Here is a 25,103-nt window from a genome sequence, read left to right as displayed (position 1 = left end):
GCATTGATTTATGAGTGTGACCTGGGAGAAAAATATTTAATTGTTAACTTGGGAAAAACAAATAAGAAATATAATTGGGTGCCACATTGCTTGTCAACTTTTCATAGTTTCTCAAATACCTTTTTGAGAATTTGGAGCGAGATAGATTCATGGGTATGCAGGGAGGAGAGAGAGAGCTGGGAATTGAAATTCCGAAACCTTCCAGCATTTTTACGATATAGGGCGATCATTCCAAGATAACGCACGGGTCAATCGAAAAATATTAGTCATCTTGACTCATCATTATCTTGATTTTGTTGGGTGTTTTCGGTTAAACATTTTGCATTTGGTGTTACAACGGGGGCTTGTCGCTCACAAGCAGACAGAACACAAATGAAGTATCAAATATTCAGGTAGTGCAATATCAGCCCACCAACCTGCTTGCTGGAATATGAGCATACCACCAGTTCATCATTCTTCATTGTCCTGTGTTTCTGGCAGGTTGAGCCTAATCTTGCGTCTAAGCGTGGATTCGTTCTCTGACTCAACTGCAATTTTTAAAAAAACTGTGTCACGCCAGTTATCTGTTTGAGAGGAGGGGGATCTTTCCTAAGCGTTTGAGTTGGGACCGAGCTTGGCGCTTGCTCCCTGTATGTGTGTGTGTGCGAGAGAGAGAGGAATAGGGGGAAGGAGCTTGCGTCAGGACCCGGGGGAGCCCTCACTCACCAACTACTTCAACATCTTCAAGCTGCCTGCCAGAGCCGAAGCAGCCAGCAATTAAGTGGACCGCGGCGCTCCGGGTATCTCCGGCGGATCGTCCCCGCTGCTTTTAGCAGCCAGCCCCGGATAATGCGAGAAATGCACAAGTGATTGCGAGAGAAGAAGAAGAAGAAGAAAAAAACTGCCAAATATGAGACCGCTTCTGATTTGCCTCTCTCTCCTGGTGCATCTATTGTCAAGCGCAGAGGGACAAGTGTTTGCAGGTAACTGAGAGATTGCACACACCGTGTGATGTGCCGGGTAATTTGCCGGGGAAGGGATAAGTTGCAAAACTTGATGCAAGAACCATCGCGACCAGGACCGTCATTGTGCAGCGCTGTGTCTTAAAGCCCTCTCTCCTACTGAATGTGCCCGACCGGCAATACTTAAGGTGGCAATTCTTTATTTGCCAACTCCAGAGAATGGAGCCAGAATTTGGTCCAGACTCACCAATGACTGTAAGCAGCCGGCACCATGAATGGACCCCCCTCCCCTTTGTTTTCAATTTGGGAAGGTGTGTTTTAATCGGATTTCTAAACACCTCTCAGGTCCACTTTGAGCAAGTGCTTCCTGAGCGAGGTCGCCTAACTTCTGTTGGTGAAGTTTACCCTAAACACACCTTGTTCAAACACCCAAGACCTGCTAGCGGTCCCGCTCCCACTTCCCTTCTCCTTTGTTTCAGCCCGAATTAAAAGGAGGGGGAGTTCATTTGAATGGTTGGGCAGAAGGTTTGAGAGAAGGATGGAGAGGGACATGGGGCTTGGGGGAGGAGGTGGGCTGGGTGTGGGGGAGAGACAATCTCCGGCAGCAGACAATCTATTGGAACATCAGTATTAACTGTAACCTTGAGCTTCCCATATTGCAGCTCCTCATGCATCGAAACCGAGAGTGCTGCCGGCACGAGAATTAACAAGCAGAGATTGACAAGTTTTTATTTTCTCCTAAAAGTAGTTTTCTAGTTAAATTGGCAGCAAGCTTAGTTGTTGGGGACTGATTCCCAGTGCCTCCTGCCCCCCCCCCCCCCGAAGAATCTCTGGCATCGATCCTTCCCAGATCAGCTGAGGTTTTGTCAACTGCCTGCCCCCGGTCGGTTCGCAGCCAAGGAGAAAACCACATCGGGAGCAACGCTGCATCTTGCAGCAGCGTCACACTGACTGCTCAATGTGGCTTCAGCTCCAACAGTATTTGGGAACATGTTCCTCCTGCTCTGAATTCGGTTCAGCACAGCAAGTGTCTCTACCTCCACCCCACCCCTCTGCACCTCACACGGAGACGCGCCGAGGTCATCTTGCTCGGGTTGGGAAGTTCTCTGGGTTTTGAGAAGTGCAGCAGTCCATGTACAAATAAAGCAAAACGCGCGTGGTGCCACGCTGCTAACCTGCCTAGTGATGGATGTGGTAAAGTTAACCAGAAGGACAAACAGCCCTGGCCTCGGATACACCAATCTTGAATGAACGTAGCCGTGCATTCTTAATTGTGGTTAATTTGCACGTTGGAGCCTTTCCCCCTTTGTTCTCCCTCGAAGCTGATGTTGTAGATCTTCTGACCGACCCACTCCCGGCGTGGAGATATTCTACGCTGAGAAAGGCTTATTGAACCTTTTAGCTGCAAAACAAATGCTTTTGGGATTATGTTCCTTTCCCTCATTTTATTGCCAGCACTGCAGGCCATCTGCAGAAGCATTTGGATGATCCAGTTCAATACGCCCCCCCCCCTTTTTATTGGGTATTGGAGGGAGGGAGACCTCAGCAAAGTTGGTGAGGTGCTAACAGTATCAGGCACTGAATCTCACAACCCAGACAGACACCTTGGGTACAATCCCTGGCCTGTGCTGAGCTGACCACTCCCACCTGGTTTGGGGAATACGTTTGCGGAATAAGACCCTCAATTTGACTGGACTGAGGAGGAGAAAATAGTTGACCAGGAATTTCATACCATCTAAAGAACTCCCTTTCATTGGGCACTTGGCAAAAGGTTCCCTCAAACTTATTTACGTTTTCTCGCAGTAAATGCAGGATTAAATAAAAATGTATCAATTTGCCAATCTTATGGTGTTAATTGTGTGAGCCAATACATTTTCTGTGGAGGAAGGCATCAGATCTGCAAAAAACAGTACAGCCTTAAGTTTAAATCTTCCAGATATCTGGGACGTATTTTTCTTGCAATGAACTACCTTTGTGAAATATCTGTTCCGTATAATTTTCTTAAATATAATCGCCAAATAATTGTTTCCACTGTGGGCCTTTCTGCGATCAGTTAATAGTAACTACATTTTATAGTCAGATTTTTCCTCATAGTTTAACATTGGAATAGTTTCCTATGGATTAGAAGATCCGACATCCCTGCGAGAGATCTGATTAAGTATTCTTATTTTACTATACTCGAGTTACTATAGAACAGTTGAAAATTGGAGCCTTTGTCATCAATGTATCATTGGAAATTGTGTTATGAATAAGATTCCTTATTCAGACCTCATTTAATGTTTCATCATTTTCTGTATCTATCTATTCCATTGAACTTTTTGCTCTCATAAAGAAGAAAGTGATTGTTGCCATGAGGTGGCGCTGTGAACAATACCATTTAAAAAGAGTCTCACTATTTCAATACAAATGGAAAAGCTTCAGCCTATTCCTAATGCTAGGGGATTATTAAATAGTGTTAGGTATAGTTCATTTTAAACAGTATAACATAAATAATTACATAAAAGGAAATCTGAAGCAGTTAGAGTCCATTGATTATAATTTCCCATTCATAACAATTGCAGTGCTGTTGAATCAAAAGTAGACTTTCATAATTTTCAGTCCATAATATTCTGACTGTATAAGTCATTACACACAAATGCATCCTAGTTTTAGAAAGCATTGACTCTGAAGAGCCAACATTTAAAATCATGCACATATTTAGCCATTGGAATAAAGGATTTGCTTTCAATTCTATTTCACTACATTCACAACTTATGACCAATAAAACTAGTCACGTTTCCCCCCCCCCCACCCCAGTTTGTACATTTTATAAATATTCATTAAGTACGTTTTTCAGTTTGTACATTTTCTAAGTCAAAATTAAATGATACTTAAGGTACTTTTCAAACATAAAATTATAAAATGTTCAATTTTACACAAAATGATCAGGCGATGGATGTTAATTATGGCCCCAATCTTCCCTCATCCCTTCTCCAGGTCCCCAGGTTATCTGTAATGCAGACACAGCACGGAGTTCAATGCATTGCTCATTGTTTTGTGCATTATCTCAAAAGTGAGGTCTCGCAGGTGGTGGGTAGCGGATACATACAGCTGCTGCTCACTCAGCTGTCCACATTCAAAATGATAACCACAGGAAGGTAGCATTTTGATGAGTTTCAAGGAAAACTGCTACCAAACTTAGACAGACTGCTACCAGACTTAGCTACAAGCTGAAAATGAAAAATAGATTTATGTACCATTTTAATCATTCGGAACTCATACAATTTCCATGGAATTGAGTTCCCAATCATGATGAGATGCTTGTTAAGAAAGTAAATTGAAGATTACATGATGCAGTCTTGTGAATTTCCCAGCTAATTGTTCCAGAGCTGCAAAGGAAGAGGTTCAGTATCAGGTTCTCCTATTTAAATTTAAACTGAAGCTTGGAGGAAAAAAGTGAGCCATGTAAAAAATAAAATGGTTAGATATGTCAATGCTTTAATCTGGCTTTTGCGTTTTGCTTATGTGAATACAAAGTTGTTCATTCTCTGGGAGTTCGCACACTTTACTGTGCAAATGAGCTATTCTGCTAAATAAAAGAAAGTCCTGAATACTAGATGAATCTGAACTATAAACAGAACATACTGGAAATACTTAGCAGCTCCATCAGTGTCCCTAAAGAGAAGAGGCAGGTTGATGTTCTGAATGGCTGCAATACTAACCTGATGCTGACAGATCTGTGATATATTTGCAGCACTTGTTGCCTTTATATTTAAGATATAAGCAGTCTTGTCAGTTTGTAGATTACAAAAAGTTTCAGTGTTTCAATGCGGGGAAAATCTGACCATTTTGGACACCATCCAAGGTTGTCCATTACAGACTTTTAGCAGGGATGTAAAGATTAAAGGATCCATGGGACACAACCTTCTACCTGTGCTTGAGCTTGCCTGATGATTCACAGCAACAACTGGAATGGCCAGGATCGCAATTCAAACACAATTTTGTCCGACTAAGTTTTTATAATTCCATGGATGTTGTTGGTTAACTGTTTAGCTGTTTTGGGATGAGGTAAGTAAATCTACTAATGCGTTTCAAAGTATAAGCTAAGGTTTGGCTACAGTACCACGGAAGGCAATCGCAGACATGTTTGATACAGGTTTAGGATGTATATCTCTTAAAAAGAAGTTGATCCGAAGAAAAATCATTCCAGCACATTTGATTTAGGTATAATCTAATTATTAAAGGACACATCTACACAGACTAAATGACTCCTGATTCAATGGCATGATTTCCAATGACTCAGCTACTTAAGGCACTGATTAGCTCGAGTTTACGGACCAGGACGTTCTCCAGATTTTCTTTTGATTTAGCTAATCTCAACTCAGACAATAATTGGGAATCTACTGTCTGGTGCACTGCCCCTCAGTTAAGGAAGGAAATGCCACCCTGGATTTGCTTGTTGTCCGGAGACACTTGTTGGAAGTGAACATGTATTTGTGGCCACATTGATTGCCAACACTCCCATCAAAGTTCACACGTGAAGAATGGCATCTTATGTGAGACATTGGGCAACTAAGCAGCAAGGAGTTAACAGTTTAGGAGGAAGAAGAGAAAATGGATGATTTTTTAAGTTAAAAAAATTAGAGTACCCAATTTCTTTTTTTCCAATTCAGGGAAATTTTAGCATGGCTCATCCATCTACCCTGCACATCTTTTTGGGTTGTAGGGGTGAGACCCATGTCGACAAGGGGAGAATGTGCAAACTCCACACGAACCTGGGTCCTTGGCGCCGTGAGGCAGCAGTGCTAACCACTGTGTCACCCTTAAATCTGCAAGTTTTTTCCCCCAAATTGTATGCTGCAAAGAACCTGGAGTCAATGAAGTCACAATTTAGTAAAGAAAAGGAATGAGCGATTACAACATCTTAATTATAAGTTTTAAGTTCTCCTCACGTCATTTAACACCATAACCTTCCACTAAATATTTCCACAGAGAGCTGGATTTGGAGAGAAAGACACTTAAAAGAAATTGGTGGTGGTTCAGTTGCTGGCACTCTCACCTCCCAGTCAGACGTTGCAGGCACAAATCCCACTCGAGTACTTGAGCACAGAAATCCAGGCTGACACTCCAGCGCAGTGCTGAGGAAGTTCAGATAAGACATGAAACAAAACCATGTCTGCCATCGTAGGTGAATGTAAAAGATCCCATGGCACTATTTTGAAGAAGAGCAGCGGCATTATCCCCAGTATGCTGGCCAGTGTTTAATATCACAAAAACATCATCTAGTCACCAAAATATTGCGGTCTGTGAGAACTTGCTGAGTGCAAATTTAGCTGCGGTGCCTTTACGTTGAAAAGGTGCCACAGTGTCTGCACAGCAGTTTGGGACATCCTGGGGTAATATGTAACTGCAAGACATTTTTTGATATGAATCCCCGAGTCGGCGTGGGTTTCCTCCGGGTGCTCCAGTTTCCTCCCACAGTCCAACTATGTGCAGGTTAGGTGGATTGGCCATGCTAAATTGCCCCTTAGTGTCCAAAATGTTAGGTGGGATTATTGAGTTGCGGGGATAGGGTGGAGGCATGGGTTTAAGTGGGATGCTCTTTCCCAGGGCCGGTGCTGACTCGATGGGCCGAATGGCCTCCTTCTGCACTGTAAATTTGATGATTCTATGAATGGCTGTACTTTGATTTAATATTGCACTGAAGAAGTTCAGGATAAAACAGTAATTTTGAAATATTTGATGGCCTGGAATTTGTGGGCAGCAGTGAAGTAACGGAGCGTGCCATTGACCTCGAAAGAAAACTGCCCGCAAAGTGTAGCTGGCTCTAGAGTGCACTCGTCCTCTATTCCAAAGTCATTTCGAATTCAGAAACTTCTGCGGGTGTCCGTGATTTCCAGCAGCAGGATAAATAGCAGAAAGGATGCTCAGATGATCTGAAAAAAACAACACCAAAGCTGGAAGTAAATGTAAATATAATTTAAATCATTATTCAGAAAACAAAACGATGATTGGGACATACACATGGTTTTAAGGGAGAAACTCAAATATTGGGGCATAAGTATTGCTTATATTTTTAAAGAATATGTAATTTTAAAATGTTATGCTGAAGGAATGAAATTTCACAAGTGTAAAATTAGATCTTTTGGAATGAGAGAGGTTTGTTCAGCATAATTATGGTTAGCACAATGTTGAAAATTCAGTTACTCCTGGTCGAACAAGGCTTATTTTTAAATTAGCCCTTACAGCGAGAATAGTGGGCAAATAGTTCACAACATCTCGGGCAGCACAGTGGCCCAGTGGTTAGCACTGTTGCTTCACGGCGCCGAGGACCCGGGGATCCTGTTCCCGGGTCACTGGCCGTGCGGAATTTGCACATTCTCCCCGTGTCTGCATGGGTCTCACCTTCACAAACTAAAAATGTGCAGGGTAGGTGGATTGGCCATGCTAAATTGCCCCTTAATCGGAAAACAAAATAATTGGGGACTCTAAATTTTTCTTTTTGAAGTTCACAACTCTGTGATTTCTATTTTGATTCTGTCTGTGTGGACTACAGCAGCGCAACCTGCAGAGGAGCAGAGCATCACCGACAGCAACTTCTGGATTTCCACTCATGCAGATGCCGGATGTTGCCATCAGGTTTACACAGTAATAAAGACTGAGATTCTCACTTATATGACGCCTGCAACTCTGAGAATTTCTGAGTTTTGAACGAAGTGAAGGAAGAATTTGCAGCCATAAAGCGCCTTTTCACTTCCGTCTCACGATTGCCAATGTGGGTGAATGCTGCAGTATTTTGTATGCAACAAGTTCCCACAAACAGCGAGGAGATGAACAAATTGCTAATCCAGTCATAAAAAACTGGAGGACACTCTTTGGATTGTATCGTGCAATATTTAATGTCCATTTGTTCATCCAAAAGGATGGCTTCTCTGGTAATACGACATTTCTCAGCACTGTGCAGAAATTATGTTGAAATCATGCTTTAAAGGCGATTTAATGAGTCTTGCATATATGAATATTGTTTTAGCCATGGAGATTTTTAAAAATAAATTTATTGTACCCAATTCATTTTTTCCAATTAAGGGGCAATGTAGCGTGGCCAATCCATCTAGCTTGCACATCTTTGGCTTGTGGGGGTGAAACCCACACAAACACGGGGAGAACGTGCAAACTCCACACAGACAGTGACCCAGAGCCGGGATCGAACCTGGAACCTCGGCGCTGTGAGGCAGCAGTGCTAATCACTGAGCCACCATGCTGCCCGCTAACCATGGAGATTTAAGCAAAAAGTAAACAGGTATCTTTCAAATAAAATAAAATTTAAATCAAATTTGTTACTTTCAGTCACTCCAAAAGAGAAGCTTTTATTCAGTCATTAAGATTTCATGTCCGACTTTCAAAAAATGCACTTAATGCAGCAATCGCTCCAAATTTATTGCACCAATATTTATAACATGGCCGCTCTCAGGACTCAAAATGCTGAAATACTTGTCGAATATATGTGCTTCGGTCCTTCAACAAAGCTTGAATCCACAACTGAAAGGTGAGAGTGCAACTAATTAAGCTAAATCTAAACAAGGCAAACTACAGTCCTTGCATGACAAAGCTAAGAAACACCAAAATATATTTGGACACCTGCCTCTATCCAGTGATAGTGAAATAAAACAGAAAGCTCTGGAAAAACTCAGCCTCCGTGGAGAGAGAAACAGATTTAACGGCAGGATTCCACCCGCCCCCTCCGCAGCGTGCATCGTGGCGGCGAGGGCGACCCGCCATTGACCAATGGTGGGAACCTCTGGTCCTGCCACCATCAACGTGACTTCCCGTTCTATGCACCCCTGCCGCCGGGAATCCCACAACTGGGGTTCGCTGTTGGCGGGACTGGAAGATCCCACCGGCGAGAACAGCCAGAAAATTGCAGCCAACATTCCCCGTCTATATGACTCTCCTTCTGGGGCTCTGCAGAAGAGTCAGATGGACTTGAAACATTAACCCTGTTTCTCTCGCCACAGGTGTTGCCAGACCTGCTGAGCTTTTCCTGCATTTTCTGTTTCATTTCAGATTTTCAGCATCCAAAGTATTTTGCTTTTATTCAGCAAATTCTGGTATGTTGATGATCTTCTTAATTCAAATAAACCTGAAGTAACTCTTAAAGCTTGATACTGAAATACTGAACCCATACGTCAGTCATTTGAAGCTGACATAATGCAAACCCCCAATCACTGCAAGTATGTCTCTGATCGAATCAACTTTGACTGGTAGTTCAATTGTCCTTGAGGGAACAATGAATACGGTCGTGCTTCAAATATTAGCAAGTTCTCTGGAAGTATATTTTAGTAAATTACGCAAGAGGAAGTTAGTTATCCATTTCAAAGCTTCATTTTGTTGTGAAATTCATCCTCGTAAATCAACATAGCCGACTAATTTTGACAATTCAGCAACTAAAATACACAATGTGCCTCAGCAATGAAATAAGCATATAATTAATTTCACTCTGACTACCAAATAAGTTGGTCACTTTCTTTCTCCTAAGGTACTCTACCAGAATGAAAAATATAATCACTAAGATAACGCTGTGGATTTAATTATAAGACAATAAATGATATCCCTGGGGTGTTCAGAAGGTTGGAATAGGATGCTCGAGCTTCATCTGTGTCACATGGCAAAGTGGCTTGCAATGAGAGCAGTCATATTGTAAATGTCAGAGCAATGATATTGGAGTGATTGCAAAAGTGCATGAAACCTTCATGTCTGAATAAAAGCTGCTGGTCTGAGTGACTGAAAGCAACAAAGCTGATTTTTAATTTTCTTTCCATGAGAAGGATATCTTTTGTTTCTGCTTTAATCACCAGTTTTTCTTTTTAAAGAATAGTTCTTATATTCTAAACCCCTTAAAGAAATGGACTCTCACGTTCTAAAATTGCTATTAAAGCAGTTTGCGGCATGACTTCCAAGATAATTTATAACTATTGCTCTCACTGTGCAAGTGGAAAAATATTATTTTAAAGGACTGATGAAAGTCTGCATTTCATGTGATCAGGTCTTTTTGAACACCAAACTGCACCCTGTGCATAAGACACAATGGGGGCAGTTTGCAAAGTCAGTACCCTGGTTGGGAGCCTCATCACAAGCTCTGCATGTTGGGAAATCATGTGAAAATGAAAATCGCTTATTGTCACAAGTAGATTTCAAATGAAGTTACTGTGAAAAGCTCCTAGTCGCCACATTCCGGCGCCTGTTCGGGGAGGCTGTTACTGGAATTGAACCGTGCTGCTGGCCTGCCTGGGTCTGCTTTCAAAGCCAGCGATTTAGCCCTGTGCTAAACAGCCCCTGGACTGTTATAAACAGTCTGCTTTGAAAGCAGACCAAGGCAGGCCAGCAGCACGGTTCAATTCCCGTACCAGCCTCCCCGAACAGGCGCCGGAATGTGGCAACTAGGAGCTTTTCACAGTAACTTCATTTGAAGCCTACTTGTGACAATAAGCGATTTTCATTTTTCATTTTCATTTTCATTCATGTGATGTCCATTATTTTTTATGGGTGGATGGAAAATTATAGGCACTATTTCATGAGAAAGGATTGCCATCAGCACAAATATTTGTAAAATTGACCCTACTATCCATTTATGGTTTGCATCCTAGTTTGTGAAAAAAATAGATTTAAACATTTAAAAATTATTCAATTACATGACGTTTGATGTAATTTTTCAAAAAATGTGCAGAAAAAAACCATTCAGGATTCACCAAATAGCCTGGTTGATGGGAAATAGCATGTAGTATTCGGGGGGTGGGGGGGTTTGCAATATTTTGGTGGTCTTCAAAGCAATGTCCCTTTAAGATGCGTCAGTTAATTTTTAATCATACTGTTTGCTAATGAATGTGAAAAAGCTATTTAAAATTCAAATCCAGCATCCCTTGAGAAAAGGGAAAAAGTGTTGCTATCACCCCAACCAGATTGCCTTTCATTAACTTGAAACTCTGTAGCCTGTTTACTAGCATGACAGTAATTAATAAGACATACTTTTTAAAAAATAAAATTGGTTTGCTTAAAAATAAAAATGGTGTTACTTAGTTTGTTACAGTTGTGCAAAACGGGGGATATTATTCATTTGCATCGTGAATGAACCCAATACTTAGTTACTAGAGTGTTGTTACAAATCAATAGATGAGGTGTGGTAAACATTGTGTTACTCTGGGTGTTAAATTTACAGCATGCTCACTGGTATCTTTCAGTCAAAACATATGCAAACGTTGCTTTATTTGTTGTATGCTATAGATGATTGGGGTGAGATAACTCTGTTGGAATGAATGGTATTGAATTTACTGCACCAGTTATAACATAGCAACAATATTGATTTTGCAGGAATCCAATACTGCAACAGAGAAATGCAATTTGCTGCAATGCCGAGGAACTAATTTATTTTACCGATCTCACAGAACCAATCAAATAAATGAGAAATGGCACGACCAAAATGGATGTCATATTTGTTTATAATCATGAATAGACCTCTCAAGACTTGTATCTAGTTTCAAAGTAATGACAGGATACTGTTTCAGATTTGTACTCCTATTTGTGCTCCCAAAAAGTATTATACTCCTTTTTACTGATATAGAAATGCCTGAAAGTAAGTCCCGACACCGTGTAATTTTAATTATCAAAAACGTTTTAATTATCCTGGACATGTGCATTCAGATTTTGTGCACAATGATTTATGTTCGGATGGTTTATTCCAATATATTGTTTTTGAATGTACAATCAAATCCAGTTTTGATGTATAAGTTTCAAAAATAATGTTGGATGCCTTCTGAGATCAAAATGGTTTCAGCCAATGGTCAGAAGGTGTAGATATTAGCTCCACCTGAAAGTCTCTGTTTTTGGATTCAGTGTTACTGTGCCGGAGAATTGTACTACATTCTTAAAATAGCATCCTTTATAACCAATTTCAGTGTTCTCCTCAGCCCAACCTGGTGGATGATGAGATTTCAGAGGTAACAGCAAAGAGCATTGGGATCCGACATGGCATCCGACCCTGAGTGTCCTGACTGCCCATTGGTTATATCCTAATCTGCGTGTTCATTGTGTTCATTGGTTGCATGTTTGCATATCATGATAAACCCCACTGGCTTATCCTGTTTTACCACATCAACCTTCCCAGTGCTTTTCTTCAACCCCCAACACTGTGACTTTACATGGCCTAGTTTATTACAGTAAAAACATCTGAAACTTTTCATTTCTCTTCCACTCTCCTGGATTTCTTTTTTAATCTGAGGTACACTATCCTTATTATCTCCCATCAGATCTCCTTTACTTTTACCGCTTGAATATTTCTCTTTTCCTATGTTTCTATCCAGCACAGGCTGAAATCAAGCTTTGATTTATGAACTAATTCATAATCATCTGCCATTTCTGCTGCTAATCTTGCAGTTTCAAACCTCTGCTCTTCCACATGAGTTCTCATACATCAGGAATTTAATTTTTAAACTCCTCCAAAATTATCATTTCTCAAGAGCTTCATACATTTGGTCTATTTTCGAAGTCCTGATCCATCTATCAAAATTACTATGTTTGATCCTTTCAAACTCTATGTATGTTTGACCGTGTTATTTCCTTAAATTTCTAAACCTTTGTCTGTAGGCTTTAGGCACTAGTTCATATGCACCTAAGATGGATTTTCTTTTACCTCCTCATACGTCCCAGATACCTCCTCTGATAGTAATGCAAATACTTCACTAGCTCTACCTACCAACTTTGCTTGAATCTGTAATACCCACATGACCTGTGGCTATTTCATTTGTTTAGCTACCTTCTCAGATGAAATGAAAAAGGCTTTTACATCCTCCTCATCAAATCTTGGCAATGCTTGGACATATTTAAAGAAGTCCCCACCAAGCCTTTGAATATGACGCTCTTGCTCACTATCATCATCACTATCCTCAGACTGTACGTTTCTCTTCATCTCTGCCAATTTTAACTGACTTTCACATTTCATGGCCAGTTTCTGAAGTTCAAAGTCCCTCTCTTTTTCTTTTTCCTCTCTTTTTCTTTTTCTCTGATCTGTACCTGCCTTTTTCCTGCCTTTTGTTCTGCTACGGCTAAGTAACCAGATGACTTCTGTTTTGGATTTTGAATAATGTCCAGAACTGAGTTTCTTCACAGACCAATAACATTTAAGTTGGGGTAAGGTGAGCTGACAACGTGCCCAGGGATTCAACTCTTGATTATGTTGTAAATTAGATTGGGCATTGACATCAGATTTACACTGCTTCTTTGGTGCAGGTATAAAGGTAAAATTACTTCAAGCCTTTGCTAAACTTGCAGTGTAAATATATCCTCAGCTGTTTTATTCAACAGTGGTTGAATGGTGTTGAATCTGGATGACTTTCACAGAGCCATTCAGATTCGAAACGTTAGCTCCCTTCTTTCTCCACATATGCTGTCAGACCTGCTGAGATTGTCCGACATTTTCTGTTTATGTATCTGATTAGCTGACCATCAATAAATACACTTTACGATTGCAATTGTGCATTTTTCCGCTAATCCTATATGCAAGTTTCAGTTCCCCATATCTCTATACGTAGTTATGGCAACATTATGAAAATCAGATTTGCAAGGAAGAATTCTTGCTTGAAAATATTGTCCAGTTTAGCAAGCAATGACTGCAGACTGCCTTTGTTTTTTTCAATGGAATTTTTCGGTTTTTTGAAAATATTTCTTCATGGGAAAGGATTCCTTGGAAAATATATCTTCAGAATTGATTAGAATAACTACTTATTTTACACAATATTCAGCATTAGCACCGCTGCCTCACAGTATCAGGAACCCAGGTTGAATTCCGGCCTTGGGTAACTGTCTGCGTGGAGTCTGCACATTCTCCCCATGTCTGCATGGCATTCCTCCGGGTTTTCTGGTTTCCTTCCACAGTGCAAAGATGTGCAGGTTAGGTGGATTGGCAATGCTAAATTACCCCTTAGTGTCCAAAGATGTTCAGGTTGAATGGGGTTACAGTGTTACGGTGATTGGTTGGGGGAGTGGGCCTAGGTAGGGTGCTCTTTCAGAGGGTTGATGCAGACTCGATGGGCCGAATGGCGCCTTCTGCACTGTAGTGGTTCTATGGTTCTAACTGCTATCCAAAATGTTTACAAATAGGATACATATACTAAACAGCATTCCTTATACGGAAAGATATGTATCTGCCATGCCTGATTAAAGGATCAAGTTATGCTGCATTTCACTTTACACTTTTAGACTTGCAGCTTTCATTGCCAAATGCTAATTAAGATCTGTTTCAAAGATACTCCGAGCATTCGGATATTTTCAGTTTTCAGCTTCAAATTGAGCGGTAAAATTGCATTTCAATGTTTGTTGTACTGATGTCAGAAAATAAATATTTAAATGGCCCAATGAAATATATGTGCAGATTTCTCAAGGTAATTTTGGCTGGCTAAATGTGAACTGATAATTGTTTATCGAATGTTGTATTGATATTTGATATTTGATCAGGTAATCACTCCTAACAAAAGAGGGCTGCTCCAATTTGCTCCACGTAATAATTCATCTGGGTCGAGAAAGGGGTTCCATGAAGTGAACACTTGCTGGAATGATTGTTAAAAGGTATTGGGATAGAATTAAGGGCAGGAAATAGCTCTCTGCTCATTAGGGAACAAGAATAGTTATGAAAATAACACAAATCAGATGAATATTATGTTATATAAGTTATTCTTTCCACATTTCACCCATAGTACATCAGCATATAAAATACTTATAGAAATTGAATGCACAGTGCACAACAATGAAGCACATAGAATTTTCCCTACTTCGAAGAAAACCTTGAAAGCTTCTATGAAATGTAAAGCCACTGTAGATAAAAAGCGATAAAGAGTTCTCAGGATTTCCTCACTCGTGGCTTGCATTTTACATTTCACCGTCCCTTCTTGAATATGTGCTCAAACTGTGCTTTAAAAATAACTACTTGCAGATTAGCGATCTCTGACTCTCCCTCTAATCAGCAATGATTGAAATAGATAGTTCTTGGCGGAAAGCTAGGAAGTAGAATGTATTGTGTCCACATGGCAACAGTCTGCAAGAGTTTGTCAGTTAATCACACACATAATATGCTCATTTGCTCGACGATGTTCCATAATGTGTCAACCAGGGAATACAATTTGAATGATCAGCAAGGTTATTGTACCTGAAGGCTACATAAACCTCAAATACGTGGTATATATTTTCTTAAAATCTGCTACTAATTCAAATCACCAGGCTTTCCTTCGTGAATGGAAATATATACGAAGCAATCAATTCATCCATTTACATTGTGGATTATTTTTTCCGCAGTTAGCAAATTGTTATAATCTCTGAGATTCTTAGATTCTGTGCAATTCCATCTGCAGGATGAGATAAGTGCTGTTCCTGGCTTTCCGATAATCCGCGTAGGATTTGTTTGTGCCTGTCACTTACCTGCAAGGAAATGGTCAGTGCTCAGTTCCTTGTCAGAGATTTGAAGGTAGTTAGAGATGGGAGATATAAACAGAGAAGGTCACGGAACTTGCTGTATTTATACAGTGCTTAGCCTTTAATTTGTGTCTGTAGTCATAGCAATTTTCATAAAGCAGTGTTGGGAGAAGGAAAACAGTAGTCTGTCCTAAGTTCCTTACTGGTTGCATGCTTGCCGCCATCACTCCATCTCCCAGATTCATTTCTTTCAATGTTTTTTCCGATCAAAAACTGCCAGTTCTCCCCAGTGGGTGATGTAAAGCTGACACATGGCACCACATCTCTCCTAATACAGTTCTGGGGCATCATTCTCCGACTCCCCGCCGGGTTGGCGGGCACCCCCGCTGGATTCTCCGGCCGACAAATGAAGTCCCGCCGATAAATTGCCTGTCCCGCCGGCGTGGATTAAACTACCTTTTGAACGGCGGGACAAGGCGGCGTGGGCGGGCTCCGGGGTCCTGTGGGGGGGGGGGGGGGCGCGGGGCGATCTGGCCCCGGGGGGTGCCCCCGCGGTGGTCTGGCCCGCGATCGGGGCCCACCGATCCGCGGGCGGGCCTGTGCCGTGGGGGCACTCTTTCCCTTCCGCCTCCGCCACGGTCTCCACCATGGCGGAGGCGGAAGAGACTCCCTCCACTGCGCATGCGCGGGAAACTGTCAGCGGCCGCTGATGCTCCCGCGCATGCGCCGCCCCGATATGTCATCTCCGCGCCAGCTGGCGGGGCAACAAAGGCCGTTTCCGCCAGCTGGCGGGGCGGAAATCCCTCCGGCGTTGGCCTAGCCCCTCAATGTTGGGGCTCGGCCCCAAAGATGCGGAGCATTCCGCACCTTTGGGGCGGTGCGATGCCCGTCTGATTGGCGCCGTTTTGGGCGCCAGTCGGCGGACATCGCGCCGTTTGGGGAGAATCTCGCCCCTGATCTCCGTTTTCAGTAGCTACAAAATTTGGTGGCGTTGGGGTATTGTAGACTAGTGGTTCTTGTACTTGAGTGGCAACTCAAATGTCACATGTTCAAATCCTGCCATGGCAAATTATGAAATTTAATTCAGAACTTATGGGGTGGCATCAGAAACAGAAATATCACAAAAGCTGCTGAATGATCATAAAACTGAACGAGTTTACTGATGCCCTACAGGGAAGGGAGTGGATCATCAATTACCTGGCTTTACACCCAATTTTGTAACAAGGACACCACTCCACTAAACTCTTATGTTACAGTGCTGAGATAGAAAGACTACCAGCAGAATGTAATGCCCTGAACCAAGGTGACTTTGAAGGGGGCACATGGCTGCCGTCCCACTTCTCCAATTAATCCTGGGTGGACGACTCATGAATTATCTTCCTGCCCCATTTCCAATTGAAGCCATTACGTGGGTATTCATCCTGCCATCATTGGTATTTACCCAGCAGCAGACGGGGGGTATCTACATGTGGGTAGCTCAAAAAGCTCATGGGCTGTCGGGGTCCCTTGTTCAAAGGCATTCAGTGCCTGATTCAGGGATACGGCATGGAAGAGGGTGGGGCCTGCTGACAGCCAGCCTCCTACCCTTGCTGCCAGTTCTCCCTCCCCACCACACCTCCACCTTGCAACCTCTATCCCACCATCACTCATCAGTCATCTGGATCCCTGGGCTACCCTGGGCCTCGGGTGGGTGGGTCACTTGCCAGTTGTATGCTGGTGATGGTGCTGAACAATGCACAGCGTCCAGCCTCTGATTGGCCAGCAGTTCTCAGAGAGGTGAGATCTCTGCCCACAGGGGTCTTTGACCCCAGAGAAGGCCTGCTGCTTCCCAGTTAAGTGCGTGATTGACACTTAATTCAATGGCCTTCCCAAAAGAAGATAATGTGGGACCTTCACAGGCTCTTCAGCATGAGGGTGAGACCTTCATCCCCTCCATTAATTAGGCACCCTGAGGTAGCCTAATTCACTTTGGGATTAATTGACAAAATGGGTGCAAATTACTGTTCTAGTTTTGAGCAACATTTTAAAATTTGCACAACATCAAATGCAAAATCTGTCATTGTGTAGATTATGCACAACTGGATAGCTCTTGAAGATATAATTTGAATAAAATGGTATTAAAAATATTCCTTGACATATTTAATAGTGGTTACTAGGTGCAGTTTGATTAACACAGCTGAAAATTGATTTATTAATGATAGTGTCAATCCATCACCTGAGTAACCTAATTTTAAATTAATGAAAGTAACTTTATAAAGAAATGCACAAAACCATTTACTTAAATCATTCACTAAAACCGTTTTATATTGGTCTACTGCAGTCAATTTCTTAGTAAATTTAAAATGAATAGTGGGTGTGCTGTATCTGGGCTGATGATTTTTTGTCAGATTGTAGGATTTGATGAGGCAACATTCTGCATCCTTTTGTCCAGCACAAAATGAATGAAAATCCCTGATCATCTCTTCAGAGCAGCCATATCTGCAGCACCTTCCACAGGCCTTCGTGGTTTACTATGTCGAAAGCCTTGGTCAGGTTAACGAGTACCATGCAGAGTTCCTTGTTCTGTTCATGGTATTTTTCTTGAATTTGATGCACTGCAAAGATTTACCATTTCTTGTCCAGCATGAAAGCCACACTGTGATTCCGGGCACACTGGGCGGGATTCTCTGATCCTGAGGCTAAGTATTGACGCCATCGTAAACGCCGTTGCGTTTCCCGACAGCGTCAACATGGCCTCAGGAGCAGCAATTCTGACCCCTACAGAGGGCCAGCATGGCACTGGAGTTACCCACACCGCTCCAGCTGCTGATCCCGGCGTCAGATGGGCACCGCAGGTCTGCGCATGCGCAGTGGGGCCAACCGCGCCAGCGCCAATGGCGCCGATTCTCCGCTCCCTGGAGAATCGCGTCCCGGCACCGGAGTGGCATGGCGGTATTCGCGCGGCCCCCGGGGATTCTCCGACCCAGCGCAGGCTCGGAGAATCCCGCCCACTAAGTCTCAAAGAGAAGTAGCAATCCTGTTGAGAAAACTCTGGAAATAACTTTTCCCACTGTGGAGAAAAATGAATTACCGCAATGATTGTCACAGATGGACTTGCGTCCCTTCCATCCATGTGTACAGGTGAGTTATGGAAAGATCCATATGCCCTTGGGGCACAATGTCCTGGTTCCAGATCAAGCTGAATAGGCGAGTGAGTTTCCTAACCATGTGAGCTCCTCCATACTTGAATGCTGCAGGTGGAATGCAGTTTTCTCTTAGAGACCTATCCACTAACAGTTGCTTTACACCTTTGGTGGCAAAGGCTTGAGGTGGTTGAAGGCAGGTTCGTCCCGAACGTGATGTTGAGGAAGTGATTCAGTGGTGTCATGGTGCTCTGTGGATTCTTAATTTATGTGATTAAGTGCTCTGCCTACTAGAGAGATTTTGGCCTTTGGCCTGTGTTTTGCTTGATGTATCTGGCTGATGATTTTTTGTCAGATAGGTAGGATTTGCGGTTTGACTTTATCTTGGCCATACTTGTGGAAACAATCCTGTTGCTTCTGTTTGACAAATCCAAGGACCTCAGTTGGTGTGCTACGAGTGACATCCCTTGAGCTGAGTTCTCCTACCCGCCGCGCCACATTTCTGCCCCGACCCGCCGGCGGGATTCTCCGTTACGCCTGCCGATCAATGGGGTTTCCCATTGTGGGGCAGCCCCACGCCGTTGGGAAACCCCAGGGCGCCGGCAAAACGGAGAATCACGCCGGCGGAGAATCCCGCCTCTTAACTTCTTCCAAGGATTTTCAATGTCTATGTTATCTTCTGGGATGTCAGCAAGCTTTACGACTAATTTTTATTTCAGTTTTCTTCTCTTGGCCAAATCATTTAGGATAGGTACGTCAATCTTCCTTTGTACTTTGACTCTGTGTCATAGTGCTAAAAGTGTTGTCTTCAAGAACATAATGCTTCTGTCAAGTCGATGGTCTGACCATCTGAGGCCGTGGATAGAGCACATGTACTTGTCATCTCTCAGTCATACAATAATGTTCTCCAACGTATCCCAGTGTTTAGATCTGGGGTGCATCAATGTTGTTTCTAATTTATCAACTTGGAAGACTGTGCTTGTGATGGTGTAGTTAAATTTACTGCGCGTACAGAGAACAAACTAGCCATTGGAGCTTACTCCATAAATGCCATGGTATCCCGATTTTCTCCTCCATGTCTGTATCAACACAGGCATTGAAATCAGCTAATGAGTTTGTCCTGGTCTGCTATTCTGGTAATCTTACTGAGGTTGTTATGGAATGCTTTTCTGACTTTGTCTATGTGTGTCAGTGTTGGTGACTTGGCGTTGATGAGTATGACCTACTGGTTTCTAGAAAGACTTATTTGAAGCAACAAAAGTCAGTTGATAGCCTTGGGAAGTAAGTCGAACTTGTGTGCCAATTCCTTGTCCTTCAACATGTCAATCCAGTAGAACGAGTAGCTTCCTTAACATGAGACCCGTCTGCAAACCTTGTTTCACTTACAGTGACTATGTCAATATTGTAACAGTTCAACTTCTGACTACAAGGGCTTCCTACATGCCACGTTTACTGAAATATTTCTCATCTTTCATTGATTGTTTTTGGTGACTGAGCTTAAAACCTATTTTGTGTGAACGTATTTTACACCCCAGTGCATATCCATTTCTAATGACAGTCAATTAGGATAAATTAAATAGAATTACAACACAAATAGAGGTCCTTCAGTCCAACCTGTCTGTTGTACTGTTTATTCTCCACACAAGCATTAATCCTAATCCCATACACATGCTCTTCTCTTATATATCTTTATTTCCCTGTTCTTGAACCACCTATTCAGTTGTGTATTATACAACCTCATAATGGGTAGTATTAACGTGTTGCTCCTGCTCTTTTATCTTAATCTATTAAATGCAATCATATAGCTACATCTCCTTGTTATGGGCAGCACGGTAGTACAGTGGTTAGCACTGTTGCTTCACAGCGCCAGGGTCCCGGGTTCGATTACGGCTTGGGTCACGGTCTGTGCGGGGTCTGCATGTTCTCCCTGTGTCTGCGTGGGTTTCCTCCCACAAGTCCCAAAAGACGTGGTGTTAGATGAATTGGACATTCTGAATTCTCCCTCTGTGTATCCAAACAGGCGCCGGAGTGTGGCGGCTAGGGGAATTTCACAGTAACTTCATTGCGGTGTTAATGTAAGCCTACTTGTGACATTAATAAAAATTATTATTGTTTCAGACCCTTCAACCATGAGACACAATTTATTTCTACCTGCCAAGGCCAATGTTTTAATATTGGTATTTCCTCTTTTCTAACAAAAACATGCCCGGTGTTTCACATCTTCCTTTGGGATTGATGTTGCTTCTACCAAGAAGCATCATTGTAAACCTGTGCTGTGCTCTGTCTATTGTCAAAAGTCCTTTCCTACAGTTTGGAAGCCAAAACTGCATGCGCTACTCCAGCTACTTAAGTTTTACATAAATTCCCAAATACATCTTGATTTTTATATTCTGTCCATCTTGCCATAAAACCCAATGATATAATAGGTTTTTTAATGGTCTTATTCACTTGAGATGCTTTTGGAAATATGAACCTGAACTTCCGATTTCCTTTGCTCTTCTACATTACCCAACGTCCTCATGTTTAAGTATCATAATTGCTGTTTTTGTTTAATGAAATATATAATTTGATATTTACTCACAATGAAATCCATTTCCCTTGCCACATCCTTTGGTTCTCAGTGTTATTTACTGTGCAGCGCAGTGACACTGAACCCCAGGGACACGGGTTCAATTCCGACCTTGGGTGACTATCTGGCTGGAGTTTGCACGTTTTCCCTCTGTCTGTGTGGGTTTCCTTCGGGTGCCTCGGTTTCCTCCAGTCCAAAGCTGTCCAGGTTAGGTGGAATGGCCATGTTAAATTGTCCAAATTGTTAAAGTGTCCAAAGATTGGGGTCATGTGAATGGGGCAGGGGAGTGGGCCTAGGTAGGGTGCTCTTTCAGAGGGTCAGTGCAAGCTCAATAGCCTGAATAGCCTCCTTTTACACTGCAGGGATTCTATACCTTCCATATCAATACTGCCTGAAATTGTGTACACCGTTACTTTTAATTTTACTTACAAATCATTGATGCATGCAATAAGACGGACATGGTCCCAGTTGCAACCACTCTGAGAAACTGTTTTTCACTCCGCCCCTTTGCTTACCCTCCCCTTCATCTTACTATTTTGACTGCATTCTTATAACCTCCCCAAAATCCATACCTTTAAATCTTCTGTAATTGAAGGCACAGAAGAAATGATGAATGGACAATTCACAGACTATCAGAGACGATATAAAGGTATGGATTGAAAGGCATGAAGTGGGCAGCGCACATAGTCATGTCTGCCCCCACAGCTAGAATTGCTAGGTTGCTAACATATCACCACCATCAAGTCCAGGGATGTGACTCGACACCAGAGCTACCGGCTCAGAAGCAGAGACACTACCCACCGCGCTACTGGACCTCCTCTGCGGAAGACATGTTGTCAGAAAACTTTCTGCAAGTCCTTATATATCAAATCAAGAACATTTCCCCATCCATCATATCTGTCACTTCCTCAAAGAACTGTTTAAGGTTCATTGAACTCAGTCCTCCATTTGAAAATGTAATTATTTCCTCGTCATATAAATAGTTAGCAATTTCAATAATAATTAAAGAATCCAAAATGTTCTCTGCTACAGATATTGAACTGAACTTGTAATTACCTAGTTAGCTCTACCTTCCCTCTAGAAAATAGATATTTAATTGGCCAGTTTTTCCATCCTCCGGCAACAGATGCACTCTCGATAGGAATTTGAACTGTGCAAGTCTTCCACTATTTTCTTCCCCCATTTACCTTAGGATCTTTGGATATATCCTTCTCTCCTTTAACTTAACCTCTTTAACACTTTTCTTTCATTTATTATAATATTTTTCATCTCACTTTTAACCTATGCAGGATAAAACATCTCCTGGTATCTCTCTCTTTTACAAAGACTGAAGTGAAGTAATTGCTAAGTATCCCTGACAATTACTATTCTCTCCGAACCCATTATCCTTTCCTCTCGGGAATCCAACCTCATATTTAACAATTCTCTTTTTACTGATATATTTGTAGCATATCTATACCGCTCATTTTAATATTTCCCAACCAATTATGGCATCAAGCTTCTTTCTGCAGCTCCATGAAGACCTAGAAGTACATGAAGGGAGCATGACAACACCTCTTATAGTGAAGCGTATCAGAATCTTATGGTAAATTAGAATCCATTTGTTGCAGTGGCTTTAGAAGGCTTTAATAACAGAGAACTTCGAAAGAAAGAGCATTATGAAGTATTCTCAGAAAACATCTGGGAGCATGTCACATATCGGGAATTAATTAGAAGTGGCAAGTGTTAGGTGGACAAACTGCCATGGGCCACAGATGGAAATGGGATAAATAACCAGTTAATCTGTTCTTAGTATGGATTGAAGTAAAACTGAGTACTGAGTTTGAAAAGAAAAGTCTGCTCTTCAGGTAATTCCATGATATCTGTAACATCCACCTGAATAGTCAGACAGTTCAACACTCACTTCAGGCTGCACTAATATGTCGATCTAGCTCATGAAGCCCTGTGACACAGCTTGATCTACAGCCATCTGATTATCAATTGATTTATGATAATATAGGGCCATTTTGATTAACACACATTAGAAACATATTTGATGATCTGCAGTGTAGATGTACTATATTCCTGTGCTCCAGAAAAATGGGGTGGGAGATGCAGTTTGTGTAGTATAGGAACATAGAACAAAGATCAAAGAAAAGTATAGTACAGGAATAGGCCCTTCGGCCCTCCAAGCCTGTGTTGACCATGCTGCCCGTCTAGCCTAAAACCTTCTACACTTCCGGGGTCCATATCCCTCTATTCCCATCCTATTCATGTATTTGTCAAGACGTCCCTGAAATGTCACTGTCGTACCTCCTTCCACAACTTCCTCCAGTAGTGAGTTACAGGCACCCACTACCCTCTGTGTAAAAAATATCCCTCGCACATCTCCTCTAAACTTTGCCCCTCGCACCTTAAATCTATGTCCCATAGTAATTGACTCTTGCACCCGAGGAAAAAGCTTCTGACTATCCACTCTGTCCTATCCCTCATTATTTTGTAGACTTCTATCAGGTCGCCCCGCAACCCCGTTGTTCCAGTGAGAACAAACCGAGTTTATCCAACCACTCCTTATAGCTAATGCCCTTCATACCAGACAAAATTATGGTAAACCTCTTCTGTACCCTCTCTGAAGCCTCCACACCCTTCTGGTACTGTGGCGACCAGAATTGAACACTAGACTCAAGTGTGGCCCAACTAAAGTAGACCATTCAGCCATTTGAGCCGGCTCCACCATTCAATAAGATCATGGTTGATTTGGTTGCATAATTTTTTAAGGGAGAAGAATACATTATATTGTAGCTTCTGCTAACATTCGTGGTGCAGTCCAGAAAATAAATCATTAATGATTTATTTCATTTTTTTATGTCATTTTCCCAACGTCAGGACAGAGAATTGATCTGCTCACTAGTGCCATCTGTGGTTGGCTGCAAGGCATCAATAGCATCACTTGTCTTCTGATCCTTGTCTCCCGGAGATTTCTTCCCATCATTCACCATCTCCTTATATGCAATCATGAAGGTTCTGAGCTCAGAATTATAATTGAGCTCCTTTGGGTTGATAGGTTGGACTTGAAACACAGTGTGCCTCCCGGCTGTCTGTTTAACAAGTTTTGTTATCGTACATTTATTCTAAAATAGTCAGGATTGAAACCAACCAAACAAAATGATGTGAATGTTGTCAGATGGCAAAGCTCTGGCTCTGTTGTTTACTTGTTGCACAGTCAGGGTATGATGTTGGCAGATAGCCTGGAAAACGCACTTCCAAAATCTTTCTCTCTCTCTCTCTCTCACAGACACACACATACGTCTTCCTATCCGATAGTTATGTTTTCATGTTTCTTCAGGACCTTAGAGTGCTTTCTAAGTTATAAGTCTCTCCATAGCATCATGAGCTATCCAGAGCAGGATATTGGAAGAACAATAAATCTGAGAAAACTTGCAGTCCAAAGATTTCTCCCCTTTTGTGGATATGTGAAAATCACAGCTGCTGTTATTGGCATTAACTCGGCAGTGAGGCATTCGGTGGCATTAATAACTGTGAATCTAAGCCCGATTGAAGATATTAAATATCTCTGCAATCCACTGTGACAAGGAATACACTATTTTTATGTTTGCAAGTGACATCTTTCAGTCTTAAATTTTGTAAACATTAACAGTGGTACAAAGCCAGCAGCAACATTATCTTCACCCATAATTAATGTAGCTTTTCACTGACAGGACAAGTGTTATTATTTTCAAGAGGAACTTGATAGTCAAATACTCATGATTGGTAAAGCAGTAACAGATAATTAACATTGTAAATCATCAACACCTTTAAGTCATAAATACTCCAGAATCATGTGGTCTTGATCTCTGTGGTTAGTAATTTATTTATTCTAACATTAGGTAAATAAACAAACATACCCCACCCCCCCATACCATCAATATGAAAAATTGTACATAGCAGTCCACAGCTGTTATACTTTTGTAAAAAAAGGTACCATGGTGGACCAGAGATGTCATGTTTTTTCAACCAATGGACAATTTGAAGTTTATTGAAATCTCAGTCAGGAACACA

The 25,103-nt window shown here is 42.0% G+C and overlaps 1 protein-coding gene across 8 annotated transcripts in view; it reads left to right on the top strand.

The window, feature by feature from the left end:
- The first annotated feature begins 422 nt into the window (after nt 1-422).
- LOC140428486 (receptor-type tyrosine-protein phosphatase T-like) overlaps nt 423-25,103 on the top strand; it is a 1,877,905-nt gene continuing 1,853,224 nt past the window's right edge. For 2 of the 8 annotated variants that reach the window (XM_072515008.1, XM_072515005.1), the window contains exon 1: nt 424-962. In XM_072515008.1, the coding sequence (XP_072371109.1) occupies nt 890-962 (73 nt within the window). In that variant the 5' untranslated portion in view covers nt 424-889. Of the gene's footprint in view, nt 963-25,103 lie in introns of all 8 variants that reach the window. The other 6 variants (XM_072515010.1, XM_072515009.1, XM_072515013.1 and 3 more) reach the window with 4 other exon arrangements.

The sequence above is a fragment of the Scyliorhinus torazame genome, chromosome 8 (genome assembly GCF_047496885.1).
Source record: "Scyliorhinus torazame isolate Kashiwa2021f chromosome 8, sScyTor2.1, whole genome shotgun sequence".
NCBI lineage: Eukaryota > Metazoa > Chordata > Chondrichthyes > Carcharhiniformes > Scyliorhinidae > Scyliorhinus > Scyliorhinus torazame.
This window is presented reverse-complemented; position numbering and strand designations above follow the sequence as displayed.